We start from the raw sequence: 16826 nt of genomic DNA, 5'->3' as shown, positions 1-16826 counted from the left end.
AAAAATAAAGAGAAAATAAAAAAGAGTTAAACGGGGCAGGGCGGGGCAGGGCTTAATAGGACGGGGCGGGGCAGGACAAAATTTTGACCAAAAGCTAAATGGGGCAGGGCAGGGCGGGTCAATATTTTAGCGGGTCAAGACTTGACCTGCCCCGCCCTACCCTACCCTGCCCTATTTACATTCCTACCAACTAAGTTAAACGAGCTACTTGAAAATTGAAATGGCCATTTATGTAATTCCGCCTTGTTCAATCTTACGACGAATACACTAAAGAAGGGAATTCAAAAAAGCGAGCGGCTTCAACTCAGCTACTCTTCACAGTTGTACACTCTCTTGAAACAGTTGTACACTCTCAATAAGCGAGCTCCTCATCAGCAATAATGGACGTTCCGAAAGACCAGATGAGCACTCTATTGGATCACGGCTTGTTCTCTTCTGCTCAAATGCTTGTATTTCACTAACTAACCCTTTAGGGTTTTTGAGATTTCACCTTTTCTCATTGTAAATTATTGTAATTTACTGTATAGGTGATCCTGATATTTGGTTTCTTTTGTGATTGAACTTTAGGGATGTTTTCTTGTTTCGTCGTCTTCTGTAAGTATTGAAACAAGTCCACACCTCAAGGCTGAAAATTTGGTTTGTTTACTGTCTCCTTTTTTTAAATAAATAAATTGGAATTTCTTTTGTTTATTTACGAATTGATTTATCGATTGTTTGTAATCTGTTATGCAGGTGCTTCTCGGTGATGCTTTGTTTCGAGAGAAAGAGTACAGGAGAGCTATTGTAAGATAATTAAGTTATGTTGGACTGTAGATTGATCCTACATGTACTACAATTAATTATTGATAAAGGGTACAACTTCATTTGTATGGTACTAAGGTTGATCAGATAGTTTTAGTTATTAAACTACTTAGTTCACTATTTTGCCAGCATGCATACAAGCAAGCATTGCACTGCCAAAGAATAATTCCTAAGCAAAATGCAACACCCATTAGAAGTGCACTGTCGGCATCAACCAGGTCATCATCGCCAAATTCTTTCAACATTTCAACAATTAATGAGAATGAGGTATCTTGGCGTATAACTAATTCTTGGAAATGTTGAACTCATAGAAACACTACTGAGGGTCTTTTGTTGGCTTTCCTGTTTCATATCATAATAGGTGAAGTTCAAGATTGCATCATCACATTGTGCACTCAATGAGAATAGAGCAGCTCTTCTCGAGGTCAGTATCTTTATGACTCTTTACTCTTCATTATCTAGAGTGGATATAGTTTTAAAATGTTTGGTGGACACCTATTTGTGATGAAAAGGAATTATGTTTTTTTTCTCCTTAATTTCTTTCACTGATGCTACAGATTTTGTAATAGTCTCTCAGCATAACTGAATATTGACATTTACTTTCACCTATGTGTTTATACATCTAATTTGGAGAAAATTAGTTGCAAGCATTGAGTCTTTGTTCCCCGTTATGTCACAGATGGAAGGAATCCCAAGCAAAGCAAGAAATTTGCAGATGAATCTCATGATGGGAAAACTTTACCGAAGTTCTAGACATACTCGTGCAGCCGTTACATGCTATAAAGAGTGTTTAAGGTCTTTCATGTTTTGATTTTTTAAGACAATATTATTTGCTTATGATAGTGTATACGTATCTTCTTACTTATTTTTACTTCTCTAGATGTTTTTCGTAGTTTCTCCTTCTTCTACCTTTTTATTCTTTGACATTACAAGAAGAGAAAAGAAAACAGTAAACTTTATTTGTTGCTCTTTCTCTTTGTATTTTGCTTTTAGCCTTCTTTTTCCTTCTTTCTTCTGTCCTTGTTCAGTACCCTATCTTTTTATAGATTAAACTGCAGAAGGAGTGAACAATATGAAGTGTCACGGTCATTGGTTGCATTAGTAATACACCTCAGTCTTATCCATCCTACTGTTGTTGCTTTCTGTTATTCACAGGCATTGCCCTTACATCATTGAGGCTATCATAGCTTTGGCGGAGTTGGGTGTGGCAGCTAAGGATATTATTTCATTGTTTCCACAGGTTTGTTTTACCAGATATTCAGTATATATGGCTTTATGTCCTTTATGTAAAAGAGATGTTAGAAAAATACTTTGCTTACAGTAAACCGCGTGATTGTTAAAGGTTTGATGGTAACAAAAGTATTTTCAATAAGAATGCCTACCAATGCATTTCATTTATTGTTTAATTTGTTAATACCTATAGTTGCTCATCTGAAAATTTTACCTCTTATATCAAAATCCAAATATGTAATTGGATCTTATTCATCCCTTTTGTCCCTCCTATATATTTATCTTCAAATTACGAAGATCCACGTGTTGGGTTTGCCCATGCCATTGACAAGGCTTGAAGTTCTGAGAAGAATGTCTCTTCTTCAGTTCTTTGATCATAACTTTCATCTAATGTAGTTGTCATAACATCAATGCTATCTACTCCTAAGTTGAAGAGCCATTGCAGCCAGAGTCATCTACACATCTGAGTTATGCTATTGCATATCATACCTCTGCTGCAGCATATTGTGAAACAATTACTTTTTTGCTTTAGTTGAAATTGAATAGGGGATAATTGGCTGATAACATAGGAACACCGTTTATACTACTTTGGAAGAAAGCAGTTCTCTTAGTTGTTTAAGGAAAAGAACATTTGATCACCTGAGTGTTAAAATATTTTAAGACACGCCTAAGTGTCAACCATTAAAATAACTTTGGTGCTGCGTAAAAAAAAATGTATATGAGGAGCATAGAATGGAAGAATTATCATATTACTACGACAAGAATATACTTACTTTTGTTTTGTCTTGCTTTGGATGGATTGAAGACTTGGACTTGGAGAGCATTACCCCTCTGCTTTTACTTTACCTCCTCTCTTGTTTACTGTCCAAGGAGGAGGAAGATGACTTGTAGCGCTCCATTTTTGTTTCCACACCTCCAATCCCTGTGGCGTGCTCTTGCAAGAGTTAGGGACCCAGGGAGCTAATGATAGATGGTAATATGAAACCGTGTAATTCTTTTAGTATCTTGCTAGAAACTGTCATTCCATGAGTGTAATCAATTAACGTGGACTTTTGGGTAGAACTCATGACATGTTTTGGAGCAATCATAACGCAATATTTTGCTTACTCTTGATATTGCAGACCCCAACTCGAGGTGCAAGATCTACTTTTGATCATTTTGATTCAAGTCGTTGGTTACAGGTGAGTGAGCAATGATGTGATTTAACTTTATTTCACTAAATAGACTGAGCTGTCTCTGTTTATCTGATTATATATTTTTATTTTGTGCTACATTTTGTGTATTACCACAACTTGTTATCGGGTTGTGGAGTTTCGTGATAGAACTTCTTTGTGTCAATATTTTCCCCATACCAATCCCATTGCTAGTTCCTTTCCTGTTGTGCTAATGTGCGTGGAGGGATGCTGGAATCATTTCTCTTTTTTGTTTTCCAAAATACAAAATGAAAGCCAAATCAGACCAAATTGCTTTCTAGTCTACACCCCACTGAAGAATGAGGGAAGTAATGACAACCTTAGGTTTTCATATCTCGTGTTTGCTATGTGGGGTAGGAGCCCATTGCTACTGCAACAACTCTATGTAGGAGAATGACATGGGTAACCGCAAACGCGCTATATCGGAAGATAGTTTGATTCATTGGTAAGGATGCCATCCTAATGTGACTTTGATAACCTAAGGAGACTTACTCATGAGTTGGTAGATCAGGTGTGCCAGACTTGCCATGGTGACAACACATGAAAACTATAAACAATAGGTTTGCTATGTGGTTGAGGAAAATGTGCTTATTGAGTCAAATATGAAATCAAGCATGTACAATGGAAAAGTTACCAATCAATGTGCATCAGAGTTTATAAAAGGAACCAAGAATGTGCCCAAGATGTCTGTTCCTTCCATATCTCTACTTATTGGATAGATGTAGATGAAACACTATACAAAATTTAGATAGAGACAAAAGACCTTTACATCTTCCACAAAATTTCCTTTTTCTGATAAAGGAGAAATCTTCTAGGGTCAGTTGGCTCAAGGTTCGAAACTCGATGGATAATGGGCTTGTCCCTCCATCCTTCTCCACTTAAATATCAAGCTTTTATCTGCGGCAATATTTGAACGCGTGACGTGTGGCCTTATTCATGCATCGTTGTGTTCTTACTATTAGACCAAAGCCCTTCACGTTGTGTTCTTATCATTAGACCAAAGCCCTGAAGCTCTTCAACAAAAATACCCTTATCACACATGTATAACAAAGTTTACAACTTTTTCGATAGGCGTATAAAAAAATTACAATTTCAATTCCGAAATGGTCTACTGTTGCGACCAAACACACTCACGCAAGTATACGCGGTCGTCAAGTAATAAAGTGACTAAAAGTCGGATGTCGAACCCACGAGGACTTATGATTAACTATTAACTAAATTAGACTATCCCAATTATCTAAACAAGAATTAAATCTAAAAATATTTTATTCTAAACTAATTAAATAAGAAAAATATAAATAATAAACTTTGAACAGAGAAAGAGCAGATTTTAATGATATCAATGTAATGAAAACGATCTAGGGTTATGGGCTATCTAATAATCCTATTGTATTCTTCAATTGAATTGACCGACTAGTTTATCTAGCTTATTGGTTGACAGGGTTAATATTGCTCATAAGAATCTGTCGAGTTCTTACTCGCCTATTCAAGCTAACCTAACGCCTATATGTCTATGGAGTTAGAATCAACAAGAACGCATTTATAATTCCTGTAAATCAACCAAGCAAGGCAATTAGGTATATGTCTATCCTAACCACGAATCCGTTCCCCGATGCCCGAGTTCAAGAACTTGCCCTACTCAATCCTATATGCAATATAGAATTCCCACTTTCGAGTTCAATTCTAGATTCGTAGATAATATTCAATTGGTGATCAAGCAATTAAATAATTAAGTGCAAGATTGAATAAATAAACTAATATGATAAATCAAGTAGTCAAAATCAATATCCGAATAACAATAGTTATGAAAGAACCACAACCCTAGAACGTGAAGTTTAGCTCCACATAGACATGGTAGCCAAACAACAAATCATATAAAGAAACATAAAAATTACTAAGTTTGGTGGGAGAAAGATGAAACTTGATGAATTCCGGCCTCCACAGCTTTTTCGTGGCTTTTTCCCCCTTCCCAATATGTTAGATGACCTAAAAAAGGCGTTTTTGGCTTATATATTGCGTACCAAAGTCGTGGGCCAAAGTTCTCCTATTTCTAATCCAAATCAGCTTCAGGGATTGATGCTAGGGTGGATGCGTCACATCCACCTCGTCCTCCACTTCTCAGCTTCGGATGCTACGGTGGATGCTTCGCATCCACTTCGTCCTCCACTTCTCAGCTTCGGATGCTACGGTGGATGCTTCGCATCCACCTCGTCCTCCATTTCAATTTTTGCCTGCGAAGGTGGATGCGACGCATCCACCTTGTCCTCTATTTCTCAGCTTTGCATGCGAGGGTGGACGCGACGCATCCAGCCTTCTCTTCTACTTCCCAGTTTCGCACGCGATGGCGAACGCTATGGCCCAACTTCACTGCTAAGGTTGCATGCAGGATGATGTTTTCCTAGGTTGGATGCGACGCATCCAACCCTTCTTCCTCTGGCTAAACCACCTTTTCTTCATATTTTGCACTCCAAACACCTTAAATCGTCACACATAACTTAATTAGTCATAAAACCAATAACTAAACCATGTTGGGAATTTTAAAGATCAAATAACATCAAGAAGTGGTTAAAACATGGGTAAAGTAACATCAACACATATCGAAATATGCCAAACATCACTACCCCACACTTAAACCTTTGTTCGTCCTCGAACAAACCATCACTATAGTAAACAAAATAAAATTAAGCTCTTATCATTCAAAGCACACTACATCTATGACCATGGTTATTTGCTACAATTAGGCTCTAGACTATGCATCAACACACTTCCCTTTTCTTATGCCCTTCTTTAAACATATTCGAACAAAGACAACATGCTCACAACAATCCTAACCTCAAAAATCGACTCAATGTCACAATGCACTCATGGCTTGAACAACCAACATCATAGAGAAGTCTAATAACGTTACCTATCCCTCGTGAGACCATGTGCCCTCACAACAAAAGCAAAGAGAGTAGAATCAATCCACACATTCGAATCTCATGCTCACAAAGAAAATCGCTCACTCTCACAAAAGAAGTCACATGCATGCAGTTGGTACCATAGGCTTGCCCTTAATGTAAATCTCTACTAATGTAAGCTCGCTCGATCTAAAATCAATTAGGACTTTTTCATGGTTGTAATGTGGGCTAAGGGACGGGTAGGATATATTTAAGGAATAGTGACTCACCCTCCTAAGCACTTTAATACATCACAAAATTACTTTAAGCATTTTTTTTTTTCAACCCCACTTCAATTTCACAAACAATATCACCCCCAAAACAGTCCCTTTTTCTTTAAGCACTACTTTAGTTCATACCCACTAGCAAGAACAAGATAACAATTTATTCATTTATATTTTTCTTTCTTTTTTTTTTTTCTCTTTCAATTTCCGCTAGTGGTGTATTATTTTACAAAATAAGTGCACCCTTCTTTCTTTCATTGGTTCCACTCAAAAGTCACCCCACACTTAGTCCCTTCTTACTTCTTTTAGCGCTCATCTAACAATTAAAGTGCTTTAAGAGGTAAAAGGATCAAAACAATGTCAATTAAGAATAAAAAGGGTATAGGCTTGTAATGTGGGTACCAAATAAAAGGTCTACAGGCTCAAAAGGTTTAACTAGGGATAGATTCTATTTGTGATAAGCAATAAGCTCAAAAAGATCAAAGAAAGCCTAAAATCATTTTTCAAACCGAGCATCACCTAAAATTTCGCTTCAACTCACATACCGGGCAAGTTCTAGACACAAGTACACTACATGGACTACACAAAAACCTCACCACACATGGCACATGACTCGCTAAGGACGGTCACATTCCGACTCTCAAACAATGCAAGTATTCACGGAGCAACGAGATATTAAGCATTAAGCGCAAAGTGAACACAAGTCAAGAAAATGAGAAATAGGCGCCACAAAACATGCTATCCGTTTTAACAAGGCATCATCAATAATTTCAGAGTGAGAAGGGAAGATATTACATATGTAAAAGCCTAAATATGCCATTATCAACCAAGTCAAGGTCACCTAGGTTCATCATTCTTCCTCCTTTTATTCCCTACATTCCTACTCTACTCTAAAAAGAAAACAAAATTACCCGGTTCAAACTACATCCCATGGAAAAGAACCGAGGTACAAAGAAAAAACACAGGGGATTATTACTACCTAAAGAAAGCTAAAAGACATATTTTGAATTTTTGTTTAGACTTTAATCCCTCAAGAAAACTGTCTAGGAGATCAATCGTCGGGAAAAGTCCAATTTTTCTACTTTTTTTTTTTTTTTTTTTTTTTTTCACAAAAGCTACTACACTTAAGGATGAGTACTATAACTAAGCTAAAATAGCACAGAAACTCATCCAAACGATCTCCTCACCCCACACTTAAAATTTTGCAATGTCCTCAATGCACATTATAAATAATAAGAGGGTAAACGAGACTCCCTGGTAGGCCAAAGGCCGAAGCAATAGCGGCTCACGAGGTACTCAGACTTCCCCAGGCATCGTCCTTTGTGTGGGCACCCCACACTTAGTCCTCACCATCTAGCTCGCTTTTGCACTCTTCTAATGGCTTTGCTTCCTATGCTCATAATCCTACAAAACAAAAATAAATACTACAAAATAATAAAAATAAAATAAAATAAAAAGTAAACAAAAATAAAAGAAAGCAGTAACGCTGGGTTGCCTCCCAACAAGCGCCTGATTTAACGTAGCGGCACGACGTGAACCACTTTTTGCCTCTACCTCGAACTTATGAATTGAGCCCCTAACATGGCATCCAGTTTGCGGCTATGCTCCAGTGGTGGGGCTACAATGATAACCAGGCCAAGTAATAAATTTTTCACTCTACACTTCTCGGCCTTTAGATGAGGAATGTATTTTTTGCTTTTTGGCATGACAAATTCAAAAATATAGGCATCATGTTCCTCTTCCATTGACTCCTCCAAAGGCTTAGATGACTCGATTTCCATGTCATCATCCAAATACAATGTCGAAAAATGTTTAGAATGAGGACCAACACGCCCCAACTTTAGAATTGTATTACTATTTATATCCTCATATGTGCACACATTAGAGTCTTCAAATATAACATTATCTGCTACCTCGCATGGCTCTAGTGTACTTTTCTCAACATGGGCATCATCAACAGAAATATGCTCGAATGATTGGCTCTCCACTTTTAGCTCCTCAATTTGGCGTATAAGCTCCTTTTCAGCTTCTGACAACTCATTACTATTTTGTTGGGCGATAGACGCAACAACCTTTGCATTTAATTTATCTTGCAAGTCGTGAATAGTAGTGACAAATTTATAGATCCCTTGTCCCAGTTTAGATCTTCCCTCTATAAAGTGTCTCATCCCATCAGTAAGTTCCTCATGTTGAGCTTCATATATTTCTAACTTTTCAGCCTGTTCTGCCAGCCAAGTTTGGCTCAAAATCTCCTCTTTTTCAAAAATTTTCTCTTGCTGGTACTCGCTCTCTTCATTCAATTCTTCCATATTGGCCTTCATTCTTGTGATTGCTGCCCTCATTCTTTTCATATCTTTTTTGAGTTCATCCTGTTGCTCTGCTACTTGCCTCAGAATATCCCTAATATATGCATCAGGCTCCATATCCTGCACTTCATTGCCCCTATCAAACTCAGAAATATCATTAGAAAGATCATAATAAGGGCTCAGAGAAGGATGAACAAAATTAGGACAACCATCCCAATGGCCATCTTGACCACCACACATATTACAAATATTCCACTCAAAGGATTGAGATTGTGCGCACAACTCGCTCCTGGGAACATTCTGACAATTTTTCCACCAGTGGGGTCCTCCACAATATGGACAAGGATCATCAAAATAAGAATAACCATCATTCGAACAATTTTTATTCCAAGATGCCATGCTAAAATAAATAAAAAATACTAACTAAAATAAAATAATAAAAAAAACATGAATAGATAAAAAAAAATGTCTAATCTAGAAAAATAGCAAATTTCTAAGTCCCCGGCAACGGCGCCAAAAACTTGTTGCGACCAAACACACTCACGCAAGTATACGCGGTCGTCAAGTAATAAAGTGACTAAAAGTCGGATGTCGAACCCACGAGGACTTATGATTAACTATTAACTAAATTAGACTATCCCAATTATCTAAACAAGAATTAAATCTAAAAATATTTTATTCTAAACTAATTAAATAAGAAAAATATAAATAATAAACTTTGAACAGAGAAAGAGCAGATTTTAATGATATCAATGTAATGAAAACGATCTAGGGTTATGGGCTATCTAATAATCCTATTGTATTCTTCAATTGAATTGACCGACTAATTTATCTAGCTTATTGGTTGACAGGGTTAATATTGCTCATAAGAATCTGTCGAGTTCTTACTCGCCTATTCAAGCTAACCTAACGCCTATATGTCTATGGAGTTAGAATCAACAAGAACACATTTATAATTCCTGTAAATCAACCAAGCAAGGCAATTAGGTATATGTCTATCCTAACCACGAATCCGTTCCCCGATGCCCGAGTTCAAGAACTTGCCCTACTCAATCCTATATGCAATATAGAATTCCCACTTTCGAGTTCAATTCTAGATTCGTAGATAATATTCAATTGGTGATCAAGCAATTAAATAATTAAGTGCAAGATTGAATAAATAAACTAATATGATAAATCAAGTAGTCAAAATCAATATCCGAATAACAATAGTCATGAAAGAACCACAACCCTAGAACGTGAAGTTTAGCTCCACATAGACATGGTAGCCAAACAACAAATCATATAAAGAAACATAAAAATTACTAAGTTTGGTGGGAGAAAGATGAAACTTGATGAATTCCGGCCTCCACAGCTTTTTCGTGGCTTTTTCCCCCTTCCCAATATGTTAGATGACCTAAAAAAGGCGTTTTTGGCTTATATATTGCGTACCAAAGTCGTGGGCCAAAGTTCTCCTATTTCTAATCCAAATCAGCTTCAGGGATTGATGCTAGGGTGGATGCGTCGCATCCACCTCGTCCTCCACTTCTCAGCTTCGGATGCTACGGTGGATGCTTCGCATCCACCTCGTCCTCCACTTCTCAGCTTCGGATGCTACGGTGGATGCTTCGCATCCACCTCGTCCTCCATTTCAATTTTTGCCTGCGAAGGTGGATGCGACGCATCCACCTTGTCCTCTATTTCTCAGCTTTGCATGCGAGGGTGGACGCGACGCATCCAGCCTTCTCTTCTACTTCCCAGTTTCGCACGCGATGGCGAACGCTATGGCCCAACTTCACTGCTAAGGTTGCATGCAGGATGATGTTTTCCTAGGTTGGATGCGACGCATCCAACCCTTCTTCCTCTGGCTAAACCACCTTTTCTTCATATTTTGCACTCCAAACACCTTAAATCGTCACACATAACTTAATTAATCATAAAACCAATAATTAAACCATGTTGGGAATTTTATAGATCAAATAACATCAAGAAGTGGTTAAAACATGGGTAAAGTAACATCAACACATATCGAAATATGCCAAACATCATCTACACACAAAAATTATAATAGCTGATAAGGTGGCTCTTTTACACCAAGTGATGCATGGAAATTTGACATTAAAGAATTAAGCGACTTCAATTTGAAAGTTTAAGGAAAATAACCATATTTCAATTAGGGGAGGTACAAGGCCTTATGATAAGGGATGGTCAGGGAAAGGAGTGAAATGTGGAAAGTGGTAAATCTAAGATTCTTTATTTGATTGGATTTGGTTTCCCAACTTGTGCCATTTTAATTACCAACCTTTTGGTTCAAACACCTTGTGGTTTTGCAATTATCTTTTAGTATTTAAACTTGTCAACTATAAGTGCCAACTCGCATGCACCTAAATTGGTATAATTATTTAAGATCTCGTCGGATGGTTATCTGCCAATGTTCACTTTATTCCGGTCTTTTAAGCATATAATTTTCATCTATAATATGTCTAATGTTCATATTATTCTTTTCCTCCTGTGCAGCGTTATGTTGAAGCCCAATGTTGCATTGCTTCAAATGATTATAAAGGTGACAATCTTTTCCTAATTTAAAATGTGCCGGTTTGACTATTTTAGCTTATATTTGCAGTATTACTTTGACCTTTGATACAATACTTCTGAATACTGAAGATACCACAATAATTTGTCAAACCATCACTCTATCCACTTTTATTAAAGGTACAAGATAAAGCCCCAAATCATTGTGCGACCAGCGGAGCAATTTTCCTCTACTCTTCAATACTTCTAAAATATTCTGCTGTAAGAGAAACAGTATGGTATTCATAGCATGTTGAAGAAAGTTCAAAATATTAAAACAGTTACAAATGAGAAAATTTCTGTTCTTATTTTAATAGGGAGAGAATGTTAAGGTTAGGTGTTAATTTGTAAAACCAAATGTATATAATTAAGTTTCGCTAGATTCATTCAAATTAGTTGGATTGTTGCATCGCTTTCATGCTTAAATTTCAAAATAAAATCTGAAAAGATACTAAATGTGATCGTGTAGAAATTATATTGTGGAAAACCTGAAGCTATACTACAATGGGGAATTGTTACAGTGAAATAACTGACCAAACAATTTATTGGTTTTGTCAGCTTGCACTCCTTGGTCTTTGTTACTTTAATGTTATACGTCCTTGTAACTCGTTGACTCTATCTACTTATTTATACATGTTTATGTTCTAACTGTATTAACTCTAACTAATAATTAGTAATATTGCCTTATACCTTGTATGACACGTACCATCTACTTTTGACCAAACTTAGCAAATATTCTCAGTATATTTAAGCATTTTAACATTTGCCCTCTAAAGAAAGTTATTCCTAAAACTTGATTGATTTTGCTATTAAAATAAATAAAAATGTTACGAAGCTAATCTTATTAATTAAAATATTAAGAATTAATAAGATAATAAGGTATCAAATTTGTGGGAGTAATCTAAAAATTGCTGATGGCAGCTAACTGAATTTATGATTTTCAAATTAATAAGATACATGCTATGCTAAGAAAAGAAATTGATCAAACTAAAGACTAAACGCTAAAATTGTAGATGACCTGATCATTAATTGTTCAGTATTTAAAAATTATCCTTCCCCTTCTCTTTTGTTACTAAAGTTGGTTTGATTTTTCAGAAAACTATGGGGAAAACTGATATTTTTGAGATATATGAAGATTAATGTTATGGCGGTTATAAAAAATGTAAGAGCAGGAGTCTTGCTAATCTTCACACCTGAATAGTCTAACTTCCCCTCCTGCTCAGTGACTCACTGTAAATGATTAGCAAATGAAAACAGCTTCATTGGGTCCTCTGTCCCCTAAATTTTGTATATCTGCTGTTACTTTTCTTTTTCTAATAGCACAAAAAGAAACACATAACACATATACCACTTGTATACTGGGAGATTTTCCACAACAATAATACCGTGTTATCTTATCAAAAAAGTTTGTTTGTCTTTGAACGGGGAAACAGGGAAAAAGTGCTATCAAAATGTCCTTTAAAAAGCCAAAAATTCGTTTCTACATGATGTTAATTTTTGTTTGATTGTTCTTATTCTGCAGGTGGCCTGGAAATTTTTGCAGAGCTTCTGCGACGATTTCCTTGTAACATACATATACTACTTGAAATGGCTAAGGTTAGGGAAGAATGACTATATGGAAAATCATTATTGTAAATATGCATCAAATAGTACGATGCTCCTTTTATTTATATTTCCTTTTTACCATGTGTTTGGCAGTAGGACAAATGGACAACACAATGGTCATGATTAACATGTCAGAGGCTCATGGTTGTATCATTTGAAATATAACAGGGTTACGTGAAAGTAGTTGTTCCTTTTCTTTCTTGTGGATCAAATATTCTCTATACTGGTTATCTCCTTTACTGGTGTCAGATTCATGTAGACAGGTGGATATAGTGAAGTATCACATACCTAGCATTATCTTTCCATGTTTTAGATTTGTCTGGTCTAATCATTTACACATTTGCCCTGCTTTCAAGGGAATTCCTTGATGGTAATGAGTGTTCTAAATTACCCAGAAAAAATCCGGCATGAAAATTTTATATTTTTCTTCACATTCCAACTTTTGGACTGTAGAGAACTACTCTTCGTATTTGTTTCTTTTCATGGATGGTCGAATGCTCGTTTACGGAATAATCCGAATAAATTTCTTAGGATGAAGATAGTTTTTATCCTAAACACTTAAAGGACACAGAGTCTTAGCTTTTTCTCTGGCAACTTTGTTCTGAAAATAAGCAAAATGTTATCCTTATCTCTGTCTCATATTCACATTTCTGAAGGTTGAAGCCATCATTGGAAAAACTGAAGAAGCTATAACGGATTTTGAGAAGGTAAAGTGAGTGCTACATCTTGATGTGATATTTTATCATTTCTAAATGTGTACTACATATAACATTGTATGGTCTCTACAGGTTCGATCCATTGATCCGTATGTTATTACTTATATGGACGAGTATGCTATGCTCTTAAAGCAGAAATCTGATTATTCGAAGTTGAATAAATTAGTACATGATCTACTAAACATAGACCCGACCAGGCCTGAGGTTTTTGTGGCCTTGTCTGTCTTATGGGAAAGGAAAGACGAGAGAGGGGCTTTATCTTATGCTGAGAAGGTTAGTTTTGTTTAGTTTTAGTTTTTGAGATTGTTGTTGACGAAGCAAGCATAAACTAGTGATAATGTTGCTTTTTTGCAACCAGAGCATCCGCATTGATGAGAGGCATATACCAGGTTATATAATGAAGGTGCGCTTAGATTTATTCTTGTGTGTAATGGAATACTTTTCAGTGCCACATAGTTAGATTGTTCTTTGTTTTGGCCAACATCTAGGGAAATTTATTCTTCTCGATGAATCGACCTGAAGCTGCTGTGGTTGCCTTTAGAGGAGCTCAAGAGTTGAGACCTGATCTTCGTTCTTATCAAGGTTAGTTTCAAAGGAGGGTGAAGTTTGATTGTATAGGTTGCTAGCATTCTGCTTCTTTGAATGACGCCTTTGTGTTATTCCATTCCTTTTCTTAATGAGTTTCTCTCAAATACATAGGTTTAGTACGCTCTTATTTAGCAATTTCAAAGATCAAGGAGGCACTGCATGCTGCAAGGGAGGCAATGAAGGCCATGCCACAGTCAGCAAAAGCTCTAAAATTGGTGGGTGACGTACATGCTAGTAATACTAGTGGGAGGGAAAAGGTATAATTGAGATGTCCTTCTTTCTTACCTTTTGATTTTTGAATTGAGTTCAGAGAGTTAGGTGGTTTATTTGATATTCCATATTAGCTTTTTGTAAGAGAATCATAAAGGTTTTGGTGAAATTTAAAACTAACAGAGGTAGTACAGGATTCCTACTTGCATATTATTGGTTGCAAAATTTTAAAGATGTATTTATATACTGGTTCTTTCAAATTGAATGTTTTATATGATTTGACAAGATTGTTAAGGTGAGAGCTGGGAACATGCTTTTCTGATACACCTGAATTATTAAAGTATCTAGTTTAAATTTCAAAAAAATATTTAAGTAACTAGTTTACGTACATCCTGTTGCACATGGCTGTAATGGAGAATGAAAAATAAATATTTTCTTATAATTTTTTTAAAAAATCTTTGATTACAGAAACGTAAAAAAAAAAAAAAAAAAAAAACTTTCAGCCAACTTCTAATTTGTATTTTTCAAAAATCTGCGAGGTTCATGTTTGTATAGATGATTGGGTGGCTTTGTAGATAACCATATCTTTGTGTAGGTTCTCTACTTTTGGTATACCTCTTGTATATGGGTTTTTTCCCCCACAATATTAATAAAATATTACCTTACAGAAAGAAACATAACAATATAGGTGTATATCTGCGTAGCACTTTATTTCTTTTTCCTTTTTCTTGAAATTTTAAGTACCAACTCTTGTTACAGGCGAAAAAGTTCTATGAATCTGCACTAAGGCTGGAACCTGGTTATCTTGGAGCAGCGCTAGCCTTGGCAGAACTGCATGTCATTGAAGGTCGAACTGTAGATGCTGTTACTCTCCTTGAGCGATATCTCAAGGATTGGGCTGATGACTCATTGCATGTTAAGCTTGCCCAAGTATTTGCTGCTACAAATATGCCGCAAGATGCCTTGTCACACTACCAGGCAGCACTGAGGTAGTCCTACTTTTCCTTGAATTCTCTTGCAATCTTTTTCTGCTCGATTTTAAGGCATTAGATGTGTTAGATAATTAATCTCACATCAGCCCTTTAACTTATCTGTGCTTTAAATTCTAGAAGGTAAAAGAAATGAGAAGCAGTTTGCATAAAAGTGACATAATTCTAATTACTAAAAACAATTTTTTGCTCTGCCTGTCAGGATAAATCCCCAAAATGAAGCTGCAAAGAAAGGGTTGGAGCGCCTGGAGAAGCAGCTCAAGGTTTTGTTTCCTGTTCAACGTGAAATCATTTCCTTTATATGCTTGTCTTAAATCCGAACATATGGCCCCCAGCTTTGGTCTAGGGGTAAGAGTGCATCCTGTGTCGTGTGGGTTAGGGCACTTCACAAGTTCGAACCCACGAAAGCCTAGTATTTAAGTGGAGAAGAATTTCTAACCATGCCACTTCTCGGTTATCGAAAAGAATCTTATGAGATAATATGTTTTCTGCTAAACTTTGCTAGTAATTCTCCATCCATCATGGGACACCCAAATTCATTTTTTGTTTGCTTGATGTCATGCATATATTAGACAGTTTTTTTTTGGTTCCACTGTTTGCTTAAATGAACCTATCCATCTTCCGTAGGGAGTAGATCCTGATGCTCCTGAAGAAGATGAAGAGAATGATGTCGAGGATGCTGATGCAGACCAGGAAGAGGCTGAGCTTTTATGATGAAGAACGGAAACATATTTTAAGCTCCTCTTCTCTTGTTCTGCTGCATCTTTAGGAGAAGTGGTTCAGTAAGCAGAAATCCACTTCACGAGGAGCAGATTCTTTGTGGCCTTTCCAAGAGTTTAATAAGGAAGGTACTACCATTGTCGTGTTCTACACTACAAATTCAAGACTACATAGGCTCTCTTCCTTTCATCATATCATGGCTGCCCATATGTTGTAATCTATTGTAGTCCTTTTGTCCTATCCTCAATGTAAATTAATTTACCCTATGGAAGGTTGTACCGAGAATTTTGTAGAACTCCAAAGATTTTCAACAAATTATTTGATGAAAAACTCCGCCTACGTGACCTTTCAAAGCATATTTACTTCCAACATCAAATAAATGAGAAAGGTTGTACTAGGTTAATAGCCGACGAAAAATAGTCTAGTTATGATGTTTCTTCGGAATACCAAAGTGGATCCGGAAACTAATTTGGGATTGGGAATTGATGGATATATCCACTTGATATAAAACGTTGCTGCAGTTCACCAAAAAGGTTAAAAGTAAACATTGAGAGAGTGCTTTTTTCAACACAATGGAGAGTCCAGACCACAAAATAGTGATGATATTGCGAATGGATGACTCAACCAACCACATGGCAGCGTCCTGGACTTGTAAAACTAATTGGTGATTTACTTCCGTTGGTCTGCAAGACCATGAAATGGCTAACAATTTCGAGAAAATAAGCTTTTAATTATTGGTTTAAAGTTTTAGCTAC

General features: G+C 36.4%; 1 protein-coding gene across 1 annotated transcript; it reads left to right on the top strand.

Moving 5' to 3' along the window:
- The first annotated feature begins 217 nt into the window (after positions 1 to 217).
- On the top strand, positions 218 to 16401 carry LOC107801976 (anaphase-promoting complex subunit 7). Its single transcript, XM_016625406.2, has 18 exons — positions 218 to 449; positions 568 to 636; positions 733 to 783; positions 931 to 1068; positions 1163 to 1225; positions 1481 to 1596; positions 1957 to 2041; positions 3153 to 3212; positions 11190 to 11235; positions 12766 to 12839; positions 13505 to 13555; positions 13637 to 13837; positions 13923 to 13967; positions 14053 to 14146; positions 14264 to 14409; positions 15122 to 15351; positions 15554 to 15614; positions 15979 to 16401. The coding sequence occupies exons 1-18, from the start codon at positions 381 to 383 to the stop codon at positions 16063 to 16065; spliced, it is 1686 nt and encodes a 561-aa protein (XP_016480892.1). The 5' UTR covers positions 218 to 380; the 3' UTR covers positions 16066 to 16401.
- Positions 16402 to 16826: the final 425 nt, after the last annotated feature.

The sequence above is a fragment of the Nicotiana tabacum genome, chromosome 14, assembly GCF_000715075.1.
Source record: "Nicotiana tabacum cultivar K326 chromosome 14, ASM71507v2, whole genome shotgun sequence".
Taxonomy (NCBI): domain Eukaryota; kingdom Viridiplantae; phylum Streptophyta; class Magnoliopsida; order Solanales; family Solanaceae; genus Nicotiana; species Nicotiana tabacum.
This window is presented reverse-complemented; position numbering and strand designations above follow the sequence as displayed.

Excerpts from the sequence above, each read along its gene's own strand:
- LOC107801976 (XM_016625406.2), top strand. The coding sequence starts at position 381 with ATGGACGTTCCGAAAGACCAGATGAGCACTCTATTGGATCACGGCTTG. Across the intron at positions 1,597-1,956 it reads TGCTATAAAGAGTGTTTAAG|GCATTGCCCTTACATCATTG; the intron begins GTCTTTCATGTT and ends TGTTATTCACAG. Across the intron at positions 14,410-15,121 it reads ATACTAGTGGGAGGGAAAAG|GCGAAAAAGTTCTATGAATC; the intron begins GTATAATTGAGA and ends CTCTTGTTACAG.